Raw genomic sequence first — 23499 nt, forward strand, 5'->3', positions numbered from 1 at the left:
TTCCTGCAGGTACAAACTTTCCCATGTTATTTTAGTTCTGACATCAGGGAAATAGAGGAAAATAAAGCCACCTTGCTCATTTTTAAGCATGGGTTCTTTACCAGCACAGCTGCTAAGCAGTGACTCAAGAAAGACCAAGGATTTATAAAGGTAACAAAGGACAAACTCCTCGAGCATGTCTGGAGAGCTGCACTAAAGAAAAATCTCTTATTACCACAGAAAAAATCCCAACCCAACCCAGCCCCAATATAAAACATATCAGACAAACTCGTGCACAGCATTTGACAGCCAGGGCTGGCTCTTTTTAATTGGAGAGACAAAAAACCCAAGTTTTTAAAATACAGCCATTGAAAAGACAACGAATTAAGAAACATGTAAACACAGCAGAGGCTTAATTACAGGTTGCACTGCTTGGTTCAGTACTTGCCCACTCCCCTCTGCCTGGGAGAGAGGGAATGACCCAAGTACAGCACAGAACCACCAGCTCAGGGGGTGCTCGAGCAGCACCTGCCCCTTAACATGCTAATGAGACACTCCTCTATAGTACCTTGTCCTGGAGTGACCTTATGCTCCAACTTCTCTCAAAGGATGCTCAGCACATCTGCTCCACCCCAGACAAACAGAGGGCCTAGTGGGTAACAGCTTGAATGGTCCATAAGATTCAGTAAAAATGGGGATCATCTCTAAATTCTGGTTCCACAAGTAGGGACGGGGGGGAGGGAGAGAGGGGCACAAAGTAGGAAAAAAAAACAACAAACCATGTATAGGCTCATGCACCTTTTGCAAGGGAACCCTCCAGAAGTGATGAGCAGATGTTTAACAGCAACCTTGTGTGACAATGGTCTCACACCCAGCTCTGATGCTGTTCAGCCAGGAAACACAACACTCCTGCAGCGTGGAGATACCTTCCTCCACAGGGTTTCTCTAACACCACATGGCCTACAACCCAGAGGGGATAAATCTAGGCAGGGTGGGAGCTGAGGGGAAGCTAGGAGGGGAGTTAGGGTGCTGCTGTGCTCAGCTCAGCCATGGAAAGATAGTCTGCTATCCCCAAAGGCTCCCAGTGGAGCATCACTTGGCCCTAAAGGATTGTGTATTGCTGCAGCACAGGCAGGTCCCCCCAGGGAGGGAGGGAGGAGTGTCCAAAGTGACATCCAGGTTCCTTTGCCATGGGACACCTGCAGCAGGTGGCCACCCCTTGCCCTGGCACAACAAGGTAGCTGTCCAAAGGGAGCTTTTGCTCCAGCCTTGGGAAGACACGGCTCCAGCCCATGGCACAGACCCCTCGTGGAAAGAAAAGCAAGCCACAGTCTTCACTGGCACAGAGCAGAAACATGGTGTGACACAAGCATTCAGCAGAGATGAGATCATTAGTGTCCTCTACAATAGAGACTGGCCAGCTCTACTAAAAACCACAACCTGACACGTGGTGAGTAAAAGATAACTTACTTTGGCAAGCAGAAACACACATTTATCACTGAAATACAGTAGCTGTCTTATTACATAAAGAGCTCCCCTTCCCACCCTGGCCCCACTCCCTCCACCAGCACTGTTCCCCTAAACAAAGCAAAAACTTCCATTTCCCAGCTGCAAGACAACTGTTCTACATTCAGCTGTAGGACAGAGGCAGAGGAACCTGATTCCAGAGCCAAAAAGAAGCTGGACACATCCCTAGCCAGCCACAAACTCAGGGAAATCCAGACAAATCCCACTTGATGGAGCTCATATCCAGCACTTAGTGCAGGCCTGTCTCTCCCTCTGGTGGGAGGTTTAATCACCTGCTTGCTTGAAGGGCAGCTCAGCAGGAGGGATGTCCTCCAGATTTGGTCCCTCAAGCCTACAAAGCCACCTCTGATTTTTAATGGAGGATCGACTTCCTCTGGGAATGTTCTCATGAGTCTACTTAGCTGAAGGCTAAAAGCAGCTTATTTTAGAAAAGAAAAACCCTCATTCAGGTTCTCAGTTCACAACATGCCCTCGGACCTCGCTGGTGACTGCAGGAATGTGCCTCTGGAATCAGAGAGCTCTGCCATCCTTCCAGTTGCTCCTTGGCTTCATCTAGCAGCACACACAGGCCATGAGCTTCTCAAAACAACTGCATCCACCCTCTGCCCTCACTAATCCTCGTCCCAGAGGCACGAGGGAGCAAACCAGACAACACACACGTGTCCTGTACAGCTGTCTGTCCACACACAAAGCCTGCTCTGTCACAAGGACAGCGTAAGCTCACTCCTAAGACAGCTCCAGTTTCTGTCTCACATTCCAAAACTGTTCTCTAGATGTCTCCAGGATGGTCTGCCCCTGCTCTGCAGCACCAACTGGGACCTGTACGAGTGCAGCAACCAGAGCCTGGATCTCAGGGGCACTCAGGCAGCTGCCAGGACAAGACTAGGAAGGCACTGCTCTTGGCCAGGAGCCTTTTGCCCCCACTTCTTGCCCACCCAGCAGCACTGGGACCTTCACTGCTCTGCCCTTCCTGTGCCACCTCCTCCTGCCCCCACACACCTCACTCCCTCCTGCCAGCCACAGCTCCTGGTGTGACACGGAGCAGGGACACAGCACAGCTGATGCCCGTGGAAGCCAACTACATCATCCAACTGTTTGTGGCAAAGAATCCAACGCCAGCACGAAGAGGAAGAAGGGGAGGCAGCGAGGGGATAACACCACACGATTCCAAACAGGCCACACCACAGCCTCCGAGTCCCTCCTCTCACATCCAGCTAATCACCGTGTCATTCTCCCCTCGTGAAGATTTCAGAAAGGCAAGAAGAATATCCATCCCACACGACCCCAGAGCAACCTCCACACCGCTGGGAAGAAGCGGCGGATTTGGCCTTCACTTGCTCTCTCCTTCCCCACTGCCACCACGAAAGAGGAGACCGGGCAATCGGGGCAAAGAGGAGATCAGGCAGCTCCGCAGCCTCCAGACACTCAAAGCAGCCGATCCCAGAGGAATGTAGTTGATTGGGAAGCACTGAGGCACCACCAGCGCTCCAGCTTGCCTTGCCCTCCCGTTCCCTTCCCGCCCTGCGAGTCCTCTGAAGAAAGGAATTAAGTCAAAAAACGGATATTTATTGTCATGAAGTCTCTGAAGGGTTCTCCTCCTCGGTGCTGCCGTCCCCGGGGGCTGCCCAGCACCTCCCTCTCCTCACTGCCGGCCGTTGTTCTCCGAGGGCTGGCTGGGGGTCTTGGCCTCGCCGTGCGAGGACGTGCCCTCGAACCGCTGGGACGCGATGGCCGCCTGGTGGGACATGCTCTTCCGCACGATGTCTCCTTTCCTCCACAGCACCACCTCCTGCAGGGACACAGCCGGGGCCTGTCAGGGCTCGTGGCACCTTCTCCCGGCCCCACCCAGCCCCGGAGGCTGAGCTCAGCCCGGGCTGGCACGTTGCACCCACAGACGTGGACGTGAGGCCGCTTGCGGAGCCCTCACGCTGCTGAAAATTTGGGCAGGGCACCCCTCCCCGGGGTCTGAGGACACACAGGACATCCAGGGCAGCTCTGTCCTAGTGCTGTTGGAAGGTGAAGCACAGCAGCTCCACCACAGGGCAACAGAGTGGAAAAGAAGTCCAAGGTAGGCACCTTCCACAGGCCTCCCCACCACCACACACATCTGACCTGTGTGGACATCTCTTCTAGACCATCTTTGCACACTCTAATTTTTTCCACACTCCTCCCCACCACCACACACATCTGACCTGCGTGGACATCCCTTCTAGACCATCTCTGCACACTCTAATTTGTCTAGTTCTTACAGATATTCAGTCAAGAACATAACTCTCCCACCAGGGGAATCCCAAATTCCCAGTAGGTCCTCATAACAGTATCCCAATCAACAGTCCAAGGAGAACAAGCTCTGTTTCTCACCTGCTGTTTGAAGTAGCGTCTCTCTTCCTCGTCAATCAGCACCAGATTGAGGTAATAACGCACAGAGAACTTCTTGTTGATGTCCCTCATTGTTGGAGTCAGCTCATAGCCAGCCAGGAAGAGTCTGATGGGGATGGACTCCCCTGCAAAGTGCACAGAGCCATCAGCACACACAGGATGTGGATAGAAACCAGGAGAGCACCAGCAAAACAGGAACTCACAAGGCCACAAACTTTTGTCACCGTTTCCACAAGTGGACTAACATGAGCTAGAAGACCTCAACTCCCTTCAAAACTCAGCATGCACGGTCCACAGCCAGATCCTGCCCTTGCTGACAGCTATTCCATCTCCACTTTAGCAGCACGGGAACCTGAATCACGACAGCACTGCAGGAAAACATGAGTAAGGTGATATTTTCCCTGGCAGGTGACTCTGCCGGGCAATGGAACTGGAAAACAAGTGGCACACAGCAAGAACACCACCTTCCTGCTCCGAGGTGCAGCAATGCCAGCTGGTGGCCCACACCAACACTGAATTTATGGCTGGCTCTGCCACTGCTTCATCGAAAGAATTGCAGCTCATTGTGCCTCAGTTCCCCCTCATCACACCAGAGAAGGAAGGGGGTCGTATCGACCACATGTGTACACTGCCCTGAGCCCACCAGTGGAACAACATGCTACAACTGAGCACACAGAAGATGCTGCAAGATATTCCCACCCCAAAAGCCTTCAGAAGAGGAGTTCTGAGGGTTCCCGTGCCCTCTCACCTCTCACAGGAGCCCCGTCCATGATCTCGTACTTCGCTATCGTGTCGTTCTCGTGGTACACGTTGGGCCCCGTGCCCGTCGTTTCCCTCTTGATGATGTCGATCTCCATGTGCTTGATCTTGATTCGCACCAGCAGGAAGTAGATCTTCCCCACAATCACATCTTTTAAGTGATACCTGCCATGGGAGGGAAGAAAGCACCAGGATCAAACCCTGTGCAGGGCTCGGGCTGAAGAGCAGGAACTTGCTCTTACCCACAGCCGCCCTGGACGTTGCACATGGGACGTTGCACATCAACCACTGCCACCATTTTCATCCTCTATTCCCTCAGAAATCCACAAGGACATTTAGCACCATCAGATAAATGAAAAACAGAATTTCAGGCTGTATATCTGCAAGAAACCCCTGCGACAGGCAAAGGCTCCTAACTCGGTTTTTTAGGTCAATTAAAACTAACCCAAATCACAGAATAATTTAGGTTGGAAAAGACCTCTGAGATCATCGAGTCCAACCTTCAACCAAACACCACCTTGTCAACTAATGATACACTGCAGGGAGATTTGCCAGCATCAGCTGGTGAAGATGCATTACTTTAAAAGTGCTGTTTCCAGCAGTTTCTGTGCCTGAGTTAAGGTCCCACTTCAGCTGTATTGTCTGGCAAGGAGCAAACATACTTTGGAGACACCTGGAAGTACTGATCTGGCCAAGGATACAGGGAGTGAGAAGTTACTGCAAGCACTTCAAGCTGTGCTCCAAGCTCAGTAAGGCACAGCCATTGCTTCCCATTCCATGGTCCAGAGAGCACAGGTGTGGGGCAAGGAGAGGAACCCACGGATCTGAGCTGTCTCCCAGCCTCCCTGGAGCACAGGGACACAGAACCCATCTGAGAATCACAGGCACACACGTGCCTCAGGCTCCCAAACCTGCAGCAGCTGTTTCCCCACAGCCCCAGCTGCTCTTGAGGCACTCACTTGGACTTGTTGTACTCGAACTCGATGTGCAGGCAATCCTCAATGCCCACCTCCATCTTGATGGAGGAGTTGAGCTCTGGGTAGGTGCTCAGGGTGTGCACCACGATGTCCATCTCCTTCACCACGTCGTTCAGCCGGCGGCTCACGGTGGCACGGAGGAAATACCTGTGAGGACAGATCCCTCGGATCAGGGACGAGCAGGGAAGGACAAGGGGCTGAATAGCTTGCACTGGACTATCCAAGCAGCCTTACTGGTACCCTGGCTGGTGGAGCAGCCATGCTGGGAAAGACAGAAGGGAATTTTCAAAGGGAAAAGCAGACTATTCTAAGACTCCTCTCAGCTTCCATGCACTTGTGAGCCTGAGTTACCTAAGCCCCGTTCTGGGGATCTGAGTAACAGCCTGCACATGTTAGAACTGCTGCCCTTTTGCAAGAGATTAGATCACTCCAGTCTCCACAGACTCTCTGTGTGGTTCTCAGATTTTGCCAAACCCCACTTTGAAGCCAGTGACTGGATTTTAAGTCAGTTGAGTGCCTCGATGTGAAATACAGTTTGCAACACACGAACAACTTACAAGCTCAGCATCTGTTTGCATACAGAGCACAATTAAAGTTGACAAGGCTGATTACAGCAAAAACGTCCTCATCAGAGACTAAACCAAACAATTTATTTTGATTTTTTGAATTATCAAATAAATTAGCAAGTATTTGATTGATTCAGAAGGGGCTGATTTCTCTTGTCACTCAAATGAGGCAAAACAAGCTCCAGAAAGCCTGATTCATGCTTGTAAAATAAAGTCCTCAAAGGCAGCCTTTTACAACTCAGCCTCCCAAAATTCATTTGGAGTTACATTGCAGGCATGTCTGGGAAGGGATTCTGCACTCCTGTGCCACCCCAGTGAACAGCAGCACTTTCACTCTGCACAGAAGCAGAACAGGGGCCAGCAAGGGCAGCAGACTCACCGTAGCTTCACGTTCTGCCCCGTGTAGGACTCGTAGGGTTTCTCCACGTGTGTGAACTCGAAGTCAAATGTCTGTGATTGAGTGAATTCCCCGGGGCGGGCCAGGTCCTTCACCAGAGACACGAACTCGTGGTGGTTTCCTCGGTCATAGTAGAGTTCTAAGGAACACACAAGTCCAGATTTAATCCCAGGTGACACAGGAGCTTTCACAGCTACGAGCAACTCTCTTGTCCAGGTCACTGCTCTTTCCTCACCATTCACAGACCCTGCCAGGGGAGCCTGTGGATGCAAGGCACTGCACTTGTTCCCTGCTCTCCATCAGAGCCATGTGCAAGCCACAACTTTCCTCCCTCAAACAGGAAGGAAAAGGTCCACACAGCTCACCTACTACCATGGATCAGGAGCTTGCCTTGGGATGACAGGGGGCACCTATTATCAATATTCAATATGGTCAGACCGACTGAGAAGAGGAGCTGAAGCTCAAGCAAACCCTTCCAATAGTTTTCTACACTGTATTCCAGGCCAAAGGCATTGCCACTGTGAGGAAAAACCAGCCAGTGACAGAGCAAAATGAAAGGACCAGGAGGCTTCCAACTGTTCCTGCTTATCCTTTTGGAACAAAGAGTTTGAGTGGTCTTGATCTGCAGCAGGGAATAAACAGCAACTGCTGCTGCACGACTACCAAGTGTGTGGGGAGGCAGCTGAGTCAACTGCTCCAGCAGCCCCTGGATAACACAGCAGTGGCCATGTGAGCAAGGGTGAGGGAAGAGCATTCACCTTTGGGAGCACTGCTCAAACCAGCTCAAGTAACCAGCACGGTCACATTGCCTCAGCTTTTCCCACAGCCTTCTTGCATCAGCAGGAAACTACAGGTTTCCTCATTTAATGAAAGCAATCCTCCACGCTTCCACCAAGTTTTCTCCCTGAAGTCAAAGCACCAAGACCTTAAAACTCTGCAATTTGCATTAACACAGCTCGGTATTACACATCACCACCAACGAAACCTGCCCTTCCCAGCCCTGCGTGTGAGCTGGTGCCTACAGGACACCCACACAGTCCTTCTGCAAGGTGAAGCCTTTCTGGTTAGATGAGGAAACAAAAACCCAAGCCACCAGACAATCATATACACACAAGTTCAGTGTCAGCACTAAACTGTGCAGAGGAGGCTGCTCGGAGGTACTGGTGGTGTTCAGGAACTGCGGCTCTTCCCTCCTTGAGATGCACGATGAGATTTCAGCGTTTAAGTGATGTCTGTTCCTCACAGCCCTTTGCTCACCTTATCTCTCTAATGGAAATATTGGCACTGCAAGTCCCCTCGCTTACGCACAACAGCAAATGTCACCAAGCCCTTTGGGCTGGGCAGGCAGGTGACATAAATAACCAGCCCTCTCTGCACTGAATACGTGTGTCCACTGAGAGGAAAGTGCTCGCTGATGTGACAGGGAGAAGCCACGTGCCACAGAAAAAGAGGAATCAGCCTATATCATCTTGCCACATGATGCAGAAAGCAAAAATCAAATTTGAAGGAAGGGGAAGGAAATGTCAGTGTATACTGAGCTCTCTGCTCCCTCGGAAGGTCATAGTTTGGCACTCTGCAGCCATAAGCAGAGGAAAGATGGATGTATCCCACACTGAGCAGACATTAGCCTGTCAAACAGGTATAAGCCATAATTTCAGGTTTTCAGAGCTATAATGTTTATTGAGAAAACAGACTGCAAGCATTTCAGTGGCATGTTCAGGGCACAGCAACCACAGGTGAAACGAGATCTTAAATGGGTTCTGTGCTCACCAGTGTGCAGGACCCAGCACTCAGACTGGCCTCTGGCACCTGAACAGCATCTTCCCTGTGACACATCCCTCCTTCCCATCTCAGTCTCCCTACCTGTCAAATTGTCTCACCTAGACACCGACCTCATGGCAGCGAGAAGTCAGAATATAAGGCAACAGATGGAAAGCACTAAGAAGTGCCATCAGCAGCACAAACATCGGTCATTTATCAAAGTGGCCTGAGGGGCAGTAAGAGACGACTAATGTGCAGCTGCCAACACAACCTGCTCGGGCAACAACATGCATAGGTATGGCTCAAAAGTCTTCCATAACAGGGAATGAGAATCAGGTGAGGCAGTAGAGGGGGGACAGTGGAGCAGGAACGAAGTTTGTGCTTAATTTCCACTTGCAAACATATCAAATAGGAGATCATAACCTGGGTCCTCAGGTGCAGCCTCACCTACACTCCATCATTTACAGGTTCTCTGTCCTCCTCTTTCTTTCCAAAAAGCAGAGCCAGGCACAAGCAAAGCCAGCAAAACTCTCAAACAGCAATACTGGGGTTGGGTGGGAAACCTCCAGCTCACGTTCCTGCACCACACAATTTGCAATGCAAAGGCTGCAGGCCCATGGCTCTCATGCAGTGATTTTGGGGGCTAAAGACAAGCACAGAGAGCCACAGACGTGAGGCCTCACAAGCAGTCACATCACCAGGAACATCCTGAACTTATTTTGGCTCGTGGGACTCAGGCATGTCCATGAAAACACGGACAGCTTCGCTCGGATCGAAGAATGGGTGTGGCAGCTGCCTCTCCTCCACGAAAGCAGGAAATATTCAACCTAAATTGGTTCCACGCACAGATAACCACAAGTTTTGAACAATTTGAAGTCACCCAACTAACCATGCAGGATTAACACCGCGAGTTAAAGGTGGAATCAGCCAAGCTGAGCCCGCAGGCCTCAGGGAAGGGGATCTACCCAGGGAAAAGGTGGTGTGGGGTCAGGGCTGGGAAAGTGATGTTGGTGATTTAGGACACGCGGAAAAACCCACCCATGACTGCCTTTGGCAGAGCCACTACATCCCTGACAGAGTCAGCAGGCACATGAGAGATGCAGACAGACAGCTCAGAGCAGTGAGCACAGCAGCTGGCCTTGGCAGGAGGTCCAGGCTCAGACCTGCAGCTGCAGGACAGAACCAAATTTCACCCATTTCAGAGCCGAAATGGGTGACCGAGCAGAAGTGAGAAATTAGGACGAGGGAACAATGACCTGGAAAAGGACTGGAATGCCCTTCCTTCCGCCAGGGCTCGAGCCTGGAGAACAGGCCGGGCTGCCCAGCTCGGAGGATGGAATAATGTCAGGCAGCCGTGGGAATGCTGCGTGTAGCTGAGCACCTCCTGGGAGTGAGAGTAACCTACTTGGCACCAGCAAGGATCCTGGTACCGTGGGGCACAGCGATGCTCCCTGGATCCTTGGGGCCAGCAAGGATGCTGGTACCGTGGGTTGCAGTGATGCTCCCCAGACCCTTGGCACCAGTGAGATCCCAGTGCCACGGGGTGCAGTGATGTTCCCTAGACCTTTAGCACCAGCAAGTATCGTGGTACCGTGGGGTGCAGCGATGCTCCCCAGACCCTTGGCACCAGCAAAGATCCCGGTACCGCGGGACACTGCGATGCTCCCCGGACCCACGGGGGGCACCAGGAAGGCACAACCGGGCCCGCAGGCCGCCCCACTCACCGATCTGGCCGATGAACTCCACTTTGATGCCCTGATGCTCCAGCCGCTTGTTGGGGTTCTTGAGGGTGAGCACCACCCGCCCGGACACGGTCTCCCCGTCGTAGAAGAGGAAGTATTTCTCCTTCTTCCCTTCCTCCGTCTTGTGCTCCACCCGCCGCCGGCTCTCGGCGTCGCTCAGCACCAGCTCCAGCTCCGCGCTCTGCCCGAACCCGAAGAAGCTCATGGCCCCGGCGCGGGGGGCGGGCGCGGGCGGACCCCGCGGCCCCGCTGGCGGATCGGTGCCCCCCGGGGGGGCGCGGCGGGGACACCCGCGGGGGCGGCGGGGACACCCGGGGAGGGGCGGCCGGGGCGGGCCGGGGGGGGGCCGCAATGCGGCAGCGATGCCGGGGGGGGACCCGCGCACCGCAGCTCCCACCGCGCACCCACCGCCACGCCCGGGCCGGGGCCGGGGCCGGGGCCCGCCCCGCTCCTTCCGGGGCAGCGCCAACGCCGCCATTGGCCGCGGCCGCGGGCGGGACCGCGATTGGAGCGTTCGTACCCTCCCGGCGGGCACGGCGAAGGCGGGATGGCGGCGGAGCGGCTGCGGGCGGCGCTCGGGGCATGGCGGCTGCGGGACCTGGCGGCGGGTGCGGGGCTCGGGCACTCTGTCTGTGTGTCTGTCGGTCGGTCGGTCGGTCGGTCGTGGTTCTGGTCTCTGTTCCGGTCTCGCTGTCTCTTCTCTGACTCGCGGTCCCGGTTTCGGTCCCGGTCTCTCAATTTCTCAGTCCCGGTCCCTGTCCCGGTCTCTCTGTCCCGGTGCCAGTGTCGGTCTGTGTTCCCATCTCTCTCTCTCACTCTCTCTCTCAGTCCAGGTCCTGGTCCCCGTGCTGGTCCTGGACTCTCTCCTGGTCTCAGTCTCTGTTCTGGTCTCTCGGTCTCTGTTCTGGTCTCTGTGTCTCTGACTCCCGACCTCGGTCTCTGTCCTGGTTCTGGTCCCAGTGGCGCTCTCTATTCCCATCTCTCTCTCTCAGTCCCGGACTCTCTCCTGGTCCCAGACTCTCTCCTGGTCTCAGTTTCCTTTCCCAGTCTCTCGATGTCCCTGTTTCAGTTCAGGTCTCTCGTTTTCTCTGTCCTGGTTCTGGTCTCGATCTCTGTCCCAGTCCGGGTCTCTCGGTCTAGATCTGGGTCCTGGTTCTCTGTCCCGGTCTCTGTCCCGGTCTGTGACTCCCTGTCCCGGTCTCTGACAGGGTCTCTCAGTTTCCCGGTCCTGGTCCCAGTCCTGGTCTCTCTGTTTCCGTCTCTCGGTCCCGGTCTTTCTCTGTCTTGGTCCTGGTTTTGATCGCTGTCCCGGTCTCGGTCCCGGGGTGGGGGTCTCTCCCCGGTCCCGGGGTGCGGGTGACACCAGGCATTGGGATGCGCTCCCTGCTGAAACTGGCGCTGTCCTGCTGGGTTCGGTGTATTCCGTGTTTGTTTCAGAGCGTTATTTGGGGGCAAACACGTGTTTTGGAGAAACGTCGCACCTGGCGCTTATAAATTCTTTTTTTTCTCTCAGTGTGGGTGGACACGGTGTGGGATCTGGATTTCACAGAGACTGAGCCTCTGGATTCCTGGATAGCAGAGGAGATCACAGCTGACGGGCTCAACATCTTTACCAGCCTGTACAGTGCTCTGTCACCATTTGCTGCTCAGGACCCGGAGAACAGAGAGGTGAGACCACCCAGTGTCTCCTGAGCACAGAGCCAGCCCCCCTCATTTTCTATTTGTCACCTCCGTCCTGCCTTGAAATTCACAAAATACTCAAAGACTGCCCCAAACCGTTCTTGTACTATGTGCTGGAATGCTTCAGAGGGAAGCTACTCCAAAGTTTTAATAATAAATTTATAGTTTACCATAATACTAACTATATATAGTGTTATGTATTACACTTACTAAAACCTCTTTTCAAATATGTAATTTGTAGGGGGTTGGTCGCAGTGGCAGCTGTTTAAAATCTGAATAATGGCTAACTTTGGACAGCTGTGTTGTTATGGGGTTTCTCACTGTTCCTTTCCTGTTTAGCCTCAGAATCTCTGGACCGTGCTTGCCGAGAACAGCCTGTCCCACCAGGCTCTGGTGGCCGTGCTCCATCACTTTGTGCATGCAGGGCAGCACAAGAGAGCAGATGCACAGCAGAGGGTTTATGGTCTGCATGCAGCTGGGCTGTACTTCCTGCTGCTGGAGATCCCAGGTGAGCCACGGGATGGGCCTCTTTATTGCTGGATGGAGCATCATTCAGGCAAGATCAGGCTTTTGTCGTTTCTAAGAATCCCAGGTGGAGCAGGTGATGGTGTTGGCACTGTTTGCCTGCTGTCCCTGAAATCCTCGGGGACCAGCCTGAGCCGTGGGGGGAGTGTTGAGTGTTACGGTCTGGTGGCAGCTTGGCCTCTTGTCACAAAGTGGTTTGATGGCTCAGTCCGGGTCTGTATCCTGTGACAAGGTCGACAGGGGAGCCTGCACAGTGCACAGAGCTGGGACCACACAGATCCCTCTGGTCTGACAACAATACACAGAGGTGGCAGAAGCTTATTCCTGTTCCTGCTCTGTCACTGGAGAGGATTTCACTGTGCAGCAGGTTTGGGCGGGTTCCTTTGTGAAAACAAAAATATGAGTTTAAAGTAACCAGCAGGTGGGGTTTTCCAGCAGGTTGGTTCACAGCAGGATCCTTTTGTATTCAAGGCTGAGGCATCCTCTGAAGTTTTGCTGATATTCATCTAGAAGGGGTCAGCCAACTGGTGATCCTAGTGGGGAATGTCAGTGCTGATGACACATCGTCCTGGTGCACTTGGGCTTTGTTCAGTTAGTTCTTTGTTCTTCTCTTGAACTTTGTTAGGCTCTAGGACAATACCCATGGAGAGATCATAGAGTCACAGGCTGCTTTGGGTTGGAAGGGACCTTAAAGCTCATCCAGTCCCACCCCCCTGCCGTGGGCCACCTTCCACTAGCCCAGGCTGCTCCAAGCCCTGTCCAGCCTGGCCTTGGACACTTCCAGGGATGGGCTGTGTTGCCCAGGTGATTTGGTGTTCTCTGTGTTTTGTCTGCCAGAGGACTGATGTTGTCTTTTCCGGGCAGGCAGCATCGGTAACCGACTGTTCCATGAAGTGATGTTTGATAAGTGCCTTTACACCCTGACAAAGTGCTGGCCTCAAGAACTGAAGAAAAGAAAGAAGATTCATGCTCAAAGCTCTCAGACCAATCCAGGAAGGAATAGAAAGAAAGGAAAACGACACAGGAATGACAACTCCAATGTAAGATGTTTGTGTAATCTCTTCAGACATAAATTGCTGTTAATAAGGAAATTGTTGGCAAGATGTTTCTCTTTTCTACCTATATAGATGGAAGAGATATTGGAAGAGGAGGAGGAGGAGGAAGAGAACAATGAAAATGTTTACTTTTCAACAGAAGATCTTCTTCAAGTCCGCAATGCAATCTTCCTTCTTTTGAAAAACTTCTTGAGGCTTCTACCCAAGTTCTCCCTAAAAGAAAAGCCTCAATGTTTGCAGAACTGCCTGCGGGTAATAAAGATTCAACTCTGGGAACCTTATGCCCCCTAACGCAGACTCTTGGGGGATGCAGAGCACTCCACATGGAGGGGTGGCAGCCCTGCCTTTCTTTAAGGGATCCCTGACGAGTGTCAGTGGCAATCTGGGAGTGGGGTGTCTGCTCTGCGTCTGACTCACGCTGAACAGCTTAACACTTGCTGGCTGGTGCCAGGTGTTTTGTTCAAAGAATCATAAATCATGGTTTGGGTTGGAAGGGACCTTAAAGCTCATCCAGTTCCACCCCCTGCCATGGGCAGGGACACCTTCCACTAGCCCAGGTTGCTCCAAGCCCCTTCCAGCCTGGCCTTGGACGCTTCCAAGGACGAATGAGCTCAGCTTGGCTTTGTTCCCTGGCAGGTCTTTGTGGAAATGACAAGCTTTGAGCCAGTGGTGCACGAGTTCCAGTTTTCATCAGCAATGTGAGCAAATGATTCTTAATGTTTATACGATGCTGTGAACAAGTAAAGCCCTCAGTGCTTGTGTTATTGTTCTGTTTATATGGAAATGAAAGTGATGAATTCTTTTGCTGAAGATAATTATAACATGTTCCACCTACTAAGAGCAAACAGCATCTTGTGAATATTGAATGTTTTCCAGTCAATGAGCTCTTTTAATTATAATAGTTGTAGTAACTGTTTCTCTGCAAGACATGCCTCTGCCTTTTTTCTTAGGGATGTTAATAAAGCCAAGTACATTCCTGAGCTGGCCTATTATGGACTGCACTCACTGTGTTCCCCTCTCCACAGTACAGAAGATAAGGTAAAAGTTAAACAACATCTTTAGCATCCTCACAGCAGTATTGAAAAGGAGGGTTTGCTTCTTTCCTGCATGTTATTTTTGCTTGCATGGTTATTTTTGCTTTTCACATCAGTTTTCCTTTTTGTGCATGTTCAGGTCTTTGCTGGGTCAGAGGAAAGATGTTTCTTTCCACCCCAGTCCTTATTCCCTTTGGCTTGTTTGCTGATGCATTTGTGTGCAGTGAATTCCGTGCTCTAGTGACTCTCGTGGCAAATGAATCGAGAACAGAGGGATGGCTGCAGTGGCGTTAGATCTCTGTGTCTTAAAAAAGAGAATTCCAGGTTACTGCCTTTGCCTGGAATGTTGTCATTCCCTGCTAGATGGAGCTCCAGCACCGCCTGGCAGCGTGTGTGGGGTTGGGCTGTGCAGCACTGGAGCATGATGGGGCTGTGTGATGTGCAGGGGGTGGCGAGCAGGGCTGGTTCTTGTTCAGAGCATAGGCTGTGATCTCGGAACAGCCAGTTCCACCAGAAACCTGTCTGCAGCTTTGCATTTTTCTTTGGGTAAATTCCAAGCAGACTGGGTCATGTCCCACTTCCGAGTGCTGCTCCTGTGGATGGGGCTTTTGGAGTGTGGGTGTGACTGTGCTGTGTCTGTGAGCCTGTGTGAACCCACCTGGGCTAGTTCTGGGCCAGCAAGGCTGGGCATTAGCAGCTGTCTGGTCAGGAAAGCCTGCAGCTTGGTGCACACTAACCTGAGGAATTGCTGAGTGCCTCCCCAGCTTGAGCAGCCTCGGGTGTGTTTCTGCTTGCTCAGTTCCTCAGCGCAGCAGGAGCTTTTTGGAACTGTTGGCATTTGTGGTGACAGGAAGATGTAGTTGCTCCCCTTCCCAGACCTGCCTCACCTTCCCTGCTTCTCCTGTTTGCTCAGAGGTTGTCAGGATGATGAGGCAGGCTGTGTTCCCAAGAGCGTGGCAGGGAGGAAACTCCAAAAGTTCAAGTGCACGTGGTGGTAAAAACAGACATTTAGTTTAAGATGTCTTCTGTGCAAACCCCAGTGAATTTACTCAAATTCCACATGATTCTGGGGAATTAAAGTCCACAGCTTTGGAGGGGATCTGTTGATGCTTTCAAGAAGCCTTCTTAGGCTTTACTGAACTTATATGAGATTATCACAGCCAGGAAAGATGTTGTGTGTATTAATGAACAGGTCCTCTTGGAATGATTGTGCTGGGAGTCATACTTTAACATCTGCTATTGGTTGGATCTAAGTTTGTTTGGCTCAGAATTACTTAGTAATTATTTCAGAAGGCTTATCCATGGAAACAAACCTGAAAATAACCTTTCCTTTCCAGACTCTTCGCTGTGTCTTCCAGCAAATCCTCAATGTCATTCTGATGGTGGAAAGTCGTGGGGGTTCCAGACGCGAAGTCCTTCCCATCACATCAGCTGTGACCAGTGCCAGGAATCAGGCTGTAAAATTCATCAGGTGATGTGCAGAGCTCTGGCACTGCCCTTCCTGGCTGTGGCTGCTCTTTTCTTCTCTTGCCTTCACTTTGCTGTTGAGTTGATAAAGGGATGAGACAAACTGGCACTGCCTTTGAAGTTGTTTGTGCAAATGAGGTTTAATTAAAATGTCTGCAATGGGAATTTACTCAGCTTGCTGGCAGAGGGGGAAGAAGGTGCTGTTTGACAGGAAAGTGGCAGTGAGTGGAAGGGACCCATCTTCTGTGTTTTGCTTTGTGTCAGTTTTTCAGGTCTTGTGTTTTACTACAGAGAATTGCAAAGGAAATGAAAGATTAACATGGAGCTCATTTCTCCTTAGTTCTTTGCTTTCTCCTGCTTAATGATATGTTTTGCCTAAGTTTATTATTCCCCTTGTCAGGGATCCATGGTTGGAAAGTGTATTTTGTGCAGAGATTCCCAGACAACATATAAAATTAGATTGAGAACAAAGAAGCTTTTTTTTTTCTGTTGTTCTGCTTGTGGAAAGGTATTGGAAGAAATGTTTTCTACCTGCAAAGGCAGGTTAATGTAAATATGATCCTGTGATCATATCCTGCTACACTAGAACTCATGATTCCAGAATGCCCATTTTCCTGCCCTTTCAAATGCATTCCAAAAGGAATGTCCTTGTCTCGATTTTTCTGCTGTTATAAACCAGCTTTATTAAAATCTGCTTCTCTTTCTGCTGTGCAGTTCCCTGGTAGATGAGCTGAAGGAAGCTGTATTTCCTGTTCTTCGAATATTACTGCAACATATCTGTATCAAGGTATGCCAAGCTTTATTGCTTCTTGAGCTGGAGAACTCGTGTGGATGCATTGGAGTGTCTGTATTATCTGTAATAATTAGGAAATCTGTTTTCACAGTGCTTTGTATGGAATGAAAAGATGTTATAGTGAAGTAGTGAGCAAGGGAGCTGTGATTGTTCTCCCAGCCATTGCTGAATGTGACCATATCACCTCATTAAATAAAAAAATACTTACCTTAAGCCCTGAAATGCCTTTCTGGCTTCTAGAGCAGAGCATTGAAATGTCACACCGTGCAACTGCCCTCGTCTTTCAGGTCCCAGATAAGGCTGATTATCGCACACACGCTGCACAGGCCCTGGTGGCTCTGCTGAATAAACTGCCTTGTGTGGAGTTTGCTGAATTCATCTCTTGGCTGCATAAATACTCACTTAACAAAGTAAGTGCATCTCCTTGATGTTTTGAAGATGAAGGGCTCAGTGTGAGCACTGAGCAGCAGTGTTAGTGCTGGCACCCAAAGGCAGGTGGAGTGAGCAGGCACTGCCTGTGCCTTTGCTTACAGTAACAGAGCACCTCCCGTGCTTTTCCTTCCCACAGACTTCCTACAGAGTGTTTGCTCTTGATGTGGCCTTAGCTTTGCTGGAGCTGCCAGAGAGGACCCCGGATGACTCCTTGTCCCTGGATCAGCAGAAGTTTCTGAAGCACAAGTTTTTGGTGCAGGTCATGTTGTTCGGCCGCTGCTCGGACAAAGCCCCCACGGTCCGGAGCAAAGCTCTGAGCAGCTTTACCCACTGCCTTGAAATGAAGGCTGCTGCTACCTTGCAGAGCATCCAGGACTTACTCCAGAGCTGTAAGTGTTATGGATGCATCACAGAATGACAGAATCACAGAATAGGCAGAGTTGGAAGGGACCTGCAAGGATCGAGTCCAACTGCTGCCTGGCCCTGCACGGGACCATCCCCAAGAGTCACATTACATAGTGAAAATAAGTCTTGAACTTTCTAAGGAATAATTGCTGAGAGGTAGGAGTTGTCAGGCACTTAAAAATTGGCACGCAGTATCCTTATGTATTGTGTCATAATGAGAAGCAACAGATGAGTCTTGCTGCTCGTGAAGCCTTATATTTGGAAGGGTTTTATTCTCGTGTATCACTTCTAAAGAGATCCCTCCACGAGATCCCTTTGAAGGATGTTTACAGGCAACTGAAATTGCTCGTTGGGGGGAAAAAAAAAGGCAGTTCATTCGTGCCTGACAGCTGATTAAATCTTGAGTTGCCTTTTGCTTCTGCTAAGTTGTTCTGTTCGTGACTGGCATTCCCAGCTCCCTCAGGTGTGGTAAAGGCCAGATGGCACAGCTCAGAAGTATGCACGGAGCATCCCACGGTTAGATTACTTGCCTGAAAAAGAATTGGGATGACAGAATATCTGGAATTAAAACACTTGGTTTGATTGCTTTTCTTCTGTTTCTTTTTTTGGCAGCCTCTGTCCACACAGTGCTGGAAGCAAACACAAACACTGCGAGTGTGACAGTCAGTGCTGAAGGTATAGAGTCATTCTTTTCCAGTAAGTTTGAGGGTTTTTTTGGCATGCCCCTCCCTAAAAATACACATATCTGTTAAACCTAGGGCATGCAGGAGGCTCTCTGTTTAACACTGAACCTTCTTGCTGGGTGAACATATGCCTTTATTGATTTTAAACTTTTATCTTTTCTTTCAGCTGTGTCCAACCATCCACTGAAGACCTTACCTACTTTCAGAAGTATTGAGCTGACAGATAGCAGCAATACTGCTGTGCTTGATGGTATGTCAAAATTAAACCAATCTTTTCAGATAACCATCCAAAGCCTTAATTGAAATTAGTCTTTCTGAAGTGTATGTGTTGTCCGTTTCTCAGAGGAAGTGGGGAAAGCTTTCTGTAGAGCTGTTAAAAGACACTTATGGGTGATGGAGGGAGTGGAAGTGCCAGCCATAAAGAAATACTCTTTCCACTCAAGTCTGAAAAATACCTTTTAATCTTGAAATACTGATGTTCGTTTGTACTAATGTGGTGGCAGCACTTGTTGAAAAGCAGGTAATTTATTCTCCCCAAAAAGGATGGTAATTGATGTGGGATATAATACTTGGAGCTCCATAAATTTCAGGGTAATTAAATCTCTTGCTCCAGTGCACAAAGAACTAATATATTTTGCTGGATAAGGCACAGCACCTTAGAGTAGCAATGTTCTGTAGGGAGGGATTCATTTCTCTGCAGCATCAGGTATTGGCTGGAGTTGAAAGCAGAGTGTCACATTAAATGTCCTGATGCAGCATGGCAAGCTGGGTCTAATTTGTTGATAGCATGAAATCAGCATGTAAGTTGGCTTTTGTGGCCACGATGTTCCTGCTTTAAATCTCTCCCTTTCTTTTCCTCTTGCGTGCAAGAGCTTTTCTTCCCAACCTTTAGGCCTCTGCCAGTATCTCTGCTCTCAGTTCTTGCTGTTCACCTCCCTTGAACTGCTGACAATTCAATTCTCTGCTTGGTTCACATCCTGCAGTTGTGTCTTTGTTACTGCTCTTCGCATGGGATCTCCCTGCCTATCTCCAGGAGCCAGGCTCAAATCTTCTCCATTGAAAGCCTCCTTTTAAAAACAGCCCACTGATAAATTTCGTTAATCTGCTCTCTCAGATAGAAAAGTCCTCCAGGCCACTCAAGGTATTGTGTATTCCCTGCTTAGCTGCAGACTCCTCGTGCCAGAGGATGCCTGGTTTTGTATCTGATACCCAGCTGAGCGTACGCTTGGCACTTGGCAAAACAAATTAAGAAAAGGTCTGAATGAAAAAAAGACTGTCTGGAGCTCAAGAGGATACTGAAATTCAGGCAGTCAAGGTGCATTAGCAAAGCTGTCTGGCACGCGCCCGTGCTTGGCTTGTGCCTGTGCTAATTTTGCGCTTCTCTGAAGACCAAACGGCTCTCGTAGTTTAAAAGAGAAATAAATCTTGGCTGAGGGCAGTCAGAACGTGCTAAACGCTCAAGGGCAAAGATAAGAAGGGTGGGGATAAACTGCAAGGTGAGGTGTGCACTGCAGAATTCCCTCTGCCCAAAGGAAACAGTCATTACCCTCCCCAGAGAGTTCTCAGCCGTTTAGAACTTGAAGGGGTTTTTTGTTGGTTTTGCTGTTTTGGTTTTTTTTCTCTCTTTTTCCAAGTCACTGTGAGTAAAATCAACGTCAAAGTGTGATTATTTTAGCAGATTTGGTCCCCTTCACAAGACTGGACTATTTTCATGGCGAAATCTTGCCATGAAAAGGTTCTGTGCCCTTTGTGTCCAGCTGCTCTCAGGCAGGAGGAGGATGGAACTGCAGTTAACTGCCCATTAAGAAAGCCCAGATCAAAGTCCCTTTGCTTCCTTTGATAAAAATTTATTTTTAAACTAGTTTTGATCAGTTCCCTGTGACTAATCCTATTTCTTAATAGCAACAGTGTGGATGTCCATATGAATCTCTTTAGCAGATCTCCAAATTTGGCAGATATTTGGGAAATCTGACTTAATGCTGGGAGAAACCTAGCAAATAGCAATAAATAGAAACCTCGAAAGCACTGGTAAAATGTTTTAAGTCATTATGGCCAGTCAAATAGTCCAATGATTCAAAAGGGTGGAAATAATTAATTGTGGCTCTGTGCATTCAGTTGTGTGCCATTTAACAAGCCATCACCTTGATGATGTGTTTTTTTCTGACGACACGCAGAAATAAATATGAATGTGGCTTTAGAAAGTAAAATTTGAGCCCTGACCTGACATTCAGGGAAGAGAGACGTGTTCTGGTTTCCTTGTAGACTGACGTGGTTCCTCGCAGCTGCCATTCTGCAGCCTCAAGGAATTCATAAGCAGAGTCATTTCCCCTCTATAAAACACAGCAGTTCACATATGAGTTCTTGGAACTGTGTGGAGCTCTGAGGCAAAACTCACAGAAGGTTGTGGGTGTTCTCAGCTCTGTATAAACCTATTTTGGCTCTGTTGTGTTGTTTCCATTTGTCTGTGCTCTGCCCTCCACCTGCCCTTCCCACAGGTAGCAGTTACCTGTGCCACAGGCCTTTGTTAGAGCTGTGCATGATTCATCTGATGAGCTTTCAGCCTGTGAAGGTAACCCAACATCTTTTATGTAGGCAAATAAAGAGGTCAGAAATTACAGACTTATAGTGAATCAAGTAATTTGGTTTATCATTTTCTTTTGTGGTGTATTAAGACATGTTTTCAAATGAAAGCCTTTGGAAAATTTGGGTTGTTTTTTCCTTCTGGTTTATACGTCGTTCTAGATTATTCTGTTGGGGTTTTTTTAATGGTGCTTTGTTCAGTCTTTTTCTTTTGCCCTCTGAAACTTTTGGGCAGACATCTGTGGCTGCCCCATCCCTGGAAGTGTCCAAGGCCAGGTTGGATGAAGTTTGGAGCAACCTGGTCTAGTGGGAGGTGTCCCTGCCCATGGCAGGGGGTGGAACTGGTTGAGCTTTAAGGTCCTTCCAATCCAAACCATTCTGGGATTCTGTAATTCTAAATGATGGTGTGGCTAATTTCTTTTTATCCTGATTTTGGATAGGAAAAGAAGTCATGGCCATGCTGAGAGTGAGAGCTGGAGATGAGAAAACCAATGTGAGGAAATCTGCTCTCCAGGTACAGGGGTTTTTTGCATGCTTCCCTATTCTCAGTGATTACCCAAAATGTCACGTATATAAATAATCAGGCCACAGTTTTGTAGCAAACTCTGTCAATTTGCCCACTTGTAGCTTCCTGCTCTCCCTGCAGAGTTCCTCCAGGCCTTAAAGATCTTGTTTACTAGTTCCTGATAAGTAAATAATGCAGGCATAATGATGGAAATTTTTCTGGTGCTCTCTCTGACAGTCTGTTATTCCGTCATTTGCAAAGAGAGGCTCTTGTCAAATGTCAATAGGCTTTTCAATTAAGACACTTCCTCATAAACTGAAGCATATTAGCTGCTTAGTTTGTTTTGACCTTGTTAGCAAAGGGATTAGGTTATATCCAGCCTCTGTGTGTTGCTTTGCTTGTTGTTCATTTTTTTTAATGAAGTCATAGCTTTTAAAGAGATGCCTCAATGGAAATTTCCTTGTTTTAAAAAATAGGTGTCTGCTACTGCCTGCCTTCCTCTGTTAGTCCTCTTCCCTCCAGCTCTTCCCCCTCAGTTCACACACTGATTTGAGCTTCCCAGTTAAGGCTTTACAGTTCTTGTTTTGATGCTTTCTGATTAAAAATAAAAATAACTCCCCTCTTCCTTATTACCCAGTAAAAGCCGTGGCTCGTACAAGAGATATTGTTGTGTTATTTTCAGGGTAAAATTGTGACATCCACCTTTATCCAAGCGCTGTTACAAAACAGGAACGAGCGAAATGATGTTTTCCTGTTTCATTTTCACATCTGGTTGTGCCCAGTGCTCATGAATTGTTAATGTGCTGTTTCCCTCTGGGCGAGATGAATCTCTAGTTCAGCCTGGCAGGGGGTAGATTGTGGTTTTTGATTTGCCACTCGGCGCCCGTGGCCTGTGTTCCCAACAGAGTTTCTGCTGCTGGTTTGACTTGCAGGTTTTTGTGACCATCCTGAAGCAGAGGGTGATCCCCTGCTCTGCAGAGGATTTGTCCACCCTCCAGGAGCGCTGCCGGGACCCCGCGGTGTCCGTGAGGAAACAGGCCCTGCAATCCACCACAGAGCTCCTCCTGGTGAGGGAAAAACTGGGAATTCTGGTGCACACCGAGCGGGGCAAACCGTGGGTTAAAAGGAGGAGGATCCACAGCGATCAGTTATTCATTCAGTGAATTGCATTTCATGACTCTGTTCTAATTTTCTTCATTCCCTTTTGACTCGGAAGTCATGACTCATCCTGATACCTCCTTGTGATTTATGGAGAATGCTTCCAACTGTTGGGAGCACTGATTCTTCTGGCTGTTGATTTATGTGTCATGAAGAAAATGTTTATGTTGCTGGCCTTCTCAAGTTACAAAAAAAAAACCTGAATCACTTTCAGATGTAATGTGTAGATGATAGCACTGCTATATTTTTCTTTCTTTTCTATTTATTCACAAAGGGTCTGTAACTCAGGCTTGGAGCACAGGGTTTATATTAAGCAAAGCTCTTTTTTTTTAGTGTTAAATCATCTGCTGTAGAGCCTTATTGCAGTGCTGTTATAATTCTTCATAGAGTTAAAAACAAAGTATTGCAGTACTTTAGCAGAAGCACCAGGTATTTATCATAGATATGATCAAATGTCTTGTGATGTTGAGGAGACACAAGTTCATCTGTCCCACCTGCTGTCACATTGCAGTGCTGGGGTTCATTAAAATTCAAAGTTAGTAGCAGGAACTGAAGGCCCTTGCTGATCTAACCCATGTATATAGGATCCTCTAATGCTTTAAAAATGTTTCTAATACGTGTGTTTCTCTCAGTCTCAGCCTAGCAATGTTCTGGTGCAGAAGGCCTGGTTAAATGGAGTGGTGCCTGTTGTGATGGATGCAGAAAGCTCTGTCCAAGAAAAGGCCTTGGAGTGCCTTGATCAGCTCTTGTTGCAACCTATAAAATCTTACCATAAATCCAGGAGTGATGATGGGAAGCAGGGGCTGGCGTGGGATCTGCTCACCCTGCTGTCTTCAGAAAGCCAGGAGCTGAAGTAAGAGCATTTTTCCTTCACTGTGGGCTCTGATGGCTTTCCTGAAATACCCTTTTGTCCAATGTATGGGATGCTTTTATTGGTTTACTATATTAACATTCAGGAACAAAATGCAGACTTGTTTAACTTTTAATCCTGCCAGAACACACAACTTTTCCTTTACAGAAAGAAATTGCCTCTTGACTGGAGGACTAAGATAAGAATGTGAGTTTGTGCTCTCATTCCCTGTGTGGCCACAGATT

The 23499-nt window shown here is 49.2% G+C and overlaps 2 protein-coding genes across 2 annotated transcripts in view; one reads left to right on the forward strand and one right to left on the reverse strand.

Annotated features, from left to right (window-relative positions):
• Nucleotides 1–275: 275 nt before the first annotated feature.
• On the reverse strand, nt 276–10375 carry VPS26B (VPS26, retromer complex component B). The gene is made up of 6 exons (XM_027699412.1): nt 10070–10375; nt 6567–6723; nt 5604–5768; nt 4634–4809; nt 3868–4010; nt 276–3295 (listed from the first exon to the last, which is right to left on the reverse strand). The coding sequence occupies exons 1-6, from the start codon at nt 10290–10292 to the stop codon at nt 3149–3151; spliced, it is 1011 nt and encodes a 336-aa protein (XP_027555213.1). The 5' UTR covers nt 10293–10375; the 3' UTR covers nt 276–3148.
• Nucleotides 10376–10634: 259 nt separating this feature from the next.
• The window catches only part of NCAPD3 (non-SMC condensin II complex subunit D3), a 31052-nt gene continuing 18187 nt past the window's right edge, over nt 10635–23499 (forward strand). Inside the window, exons 1-16 of the mRNA XM_027699242.1 lie at nt 10635–10695; nt 11601–11755; nt 12113–12275; nt 13157–13332; nt 13420–13599; nt 13984–14045; nt 14298–14385; nt 15719–15852; nt 16563–16635; nt 16929–17051; nt 17210–17462; nt 18091–18174; nt 18328–18411; nt 21182–21255; nt 22179–22313; nt 23037–23257. Of these exons, the coding sequence (XP_027555043.1) occupies nt 10635–10695; nt 11601–11755; nt 12113–12275; nt 13157–13332; nt 13420–13599; nt 13984–14045; nt 14298–14385; nt 15719–15852; nt 16563–16635; nt 16929–17051; nt 17210–17462; nt 18091–18174; nt 18328–18411; nt 21182–21255; nt 22179–22313; nt 23037–23257 (2066 nt within the window). The remainder of the gene's footprint in view (nt 10696–11600; nt 11756–12112; nt 12276–13156; nt 13333–13419; nt 13600–13983; nt 14046–14297; nt 14386–15718; nt 15853–16562; nt 16636–16928; nt 17052–17209; nt 17463–18090; nt 18175–18327; nt 18412–21181; nt 21256–22178; nt 22314–23036; nt 23258–23499) is intronic.

Source organism: Neopelma chrysocephalum, unplaced genomic scaffold (assembly GCF_003984885.1).
Source record: "Neopelma chrysocephalum unplaced genomic scaffold, ASM398488v2 Primary Assembly neopelma1_138, whole genome shotgun sequence".
In the NCBI taxonomy this organism is placed as follows: domain Eukaryota; kingdom Metazoa; phylum Chordata; class Aves; order Passeriformes; family Pipridae; genus Neopelma; species Neopelma chrysocephalum.

Bases quoted from the DNA above. Each gene is read 5' to 3' on its own strand.
- VPS26B (XM_027699412.1), bottom strand. From the start codon at position 10,292: ATGAGCTTCTTCGGGTTCGGGCAGAGCGCGGAGCTGGAGCTGGTGCTG. The intron at 6,724-10,069 runs GTGAGTGGGGCG...TGTGTTCCTTAG, and splicing joins GGAGTTCATCGGCCAGATCG to AACTCTACTATGACCGAGGA. The intron at 5,769-6,566 runs GTGAGTCTGCTG...CTGTCCTCACAG, and splicing joins GGGCAGAACGTGAAGCTACG to GTATTTCCTCCGTGCCACCG.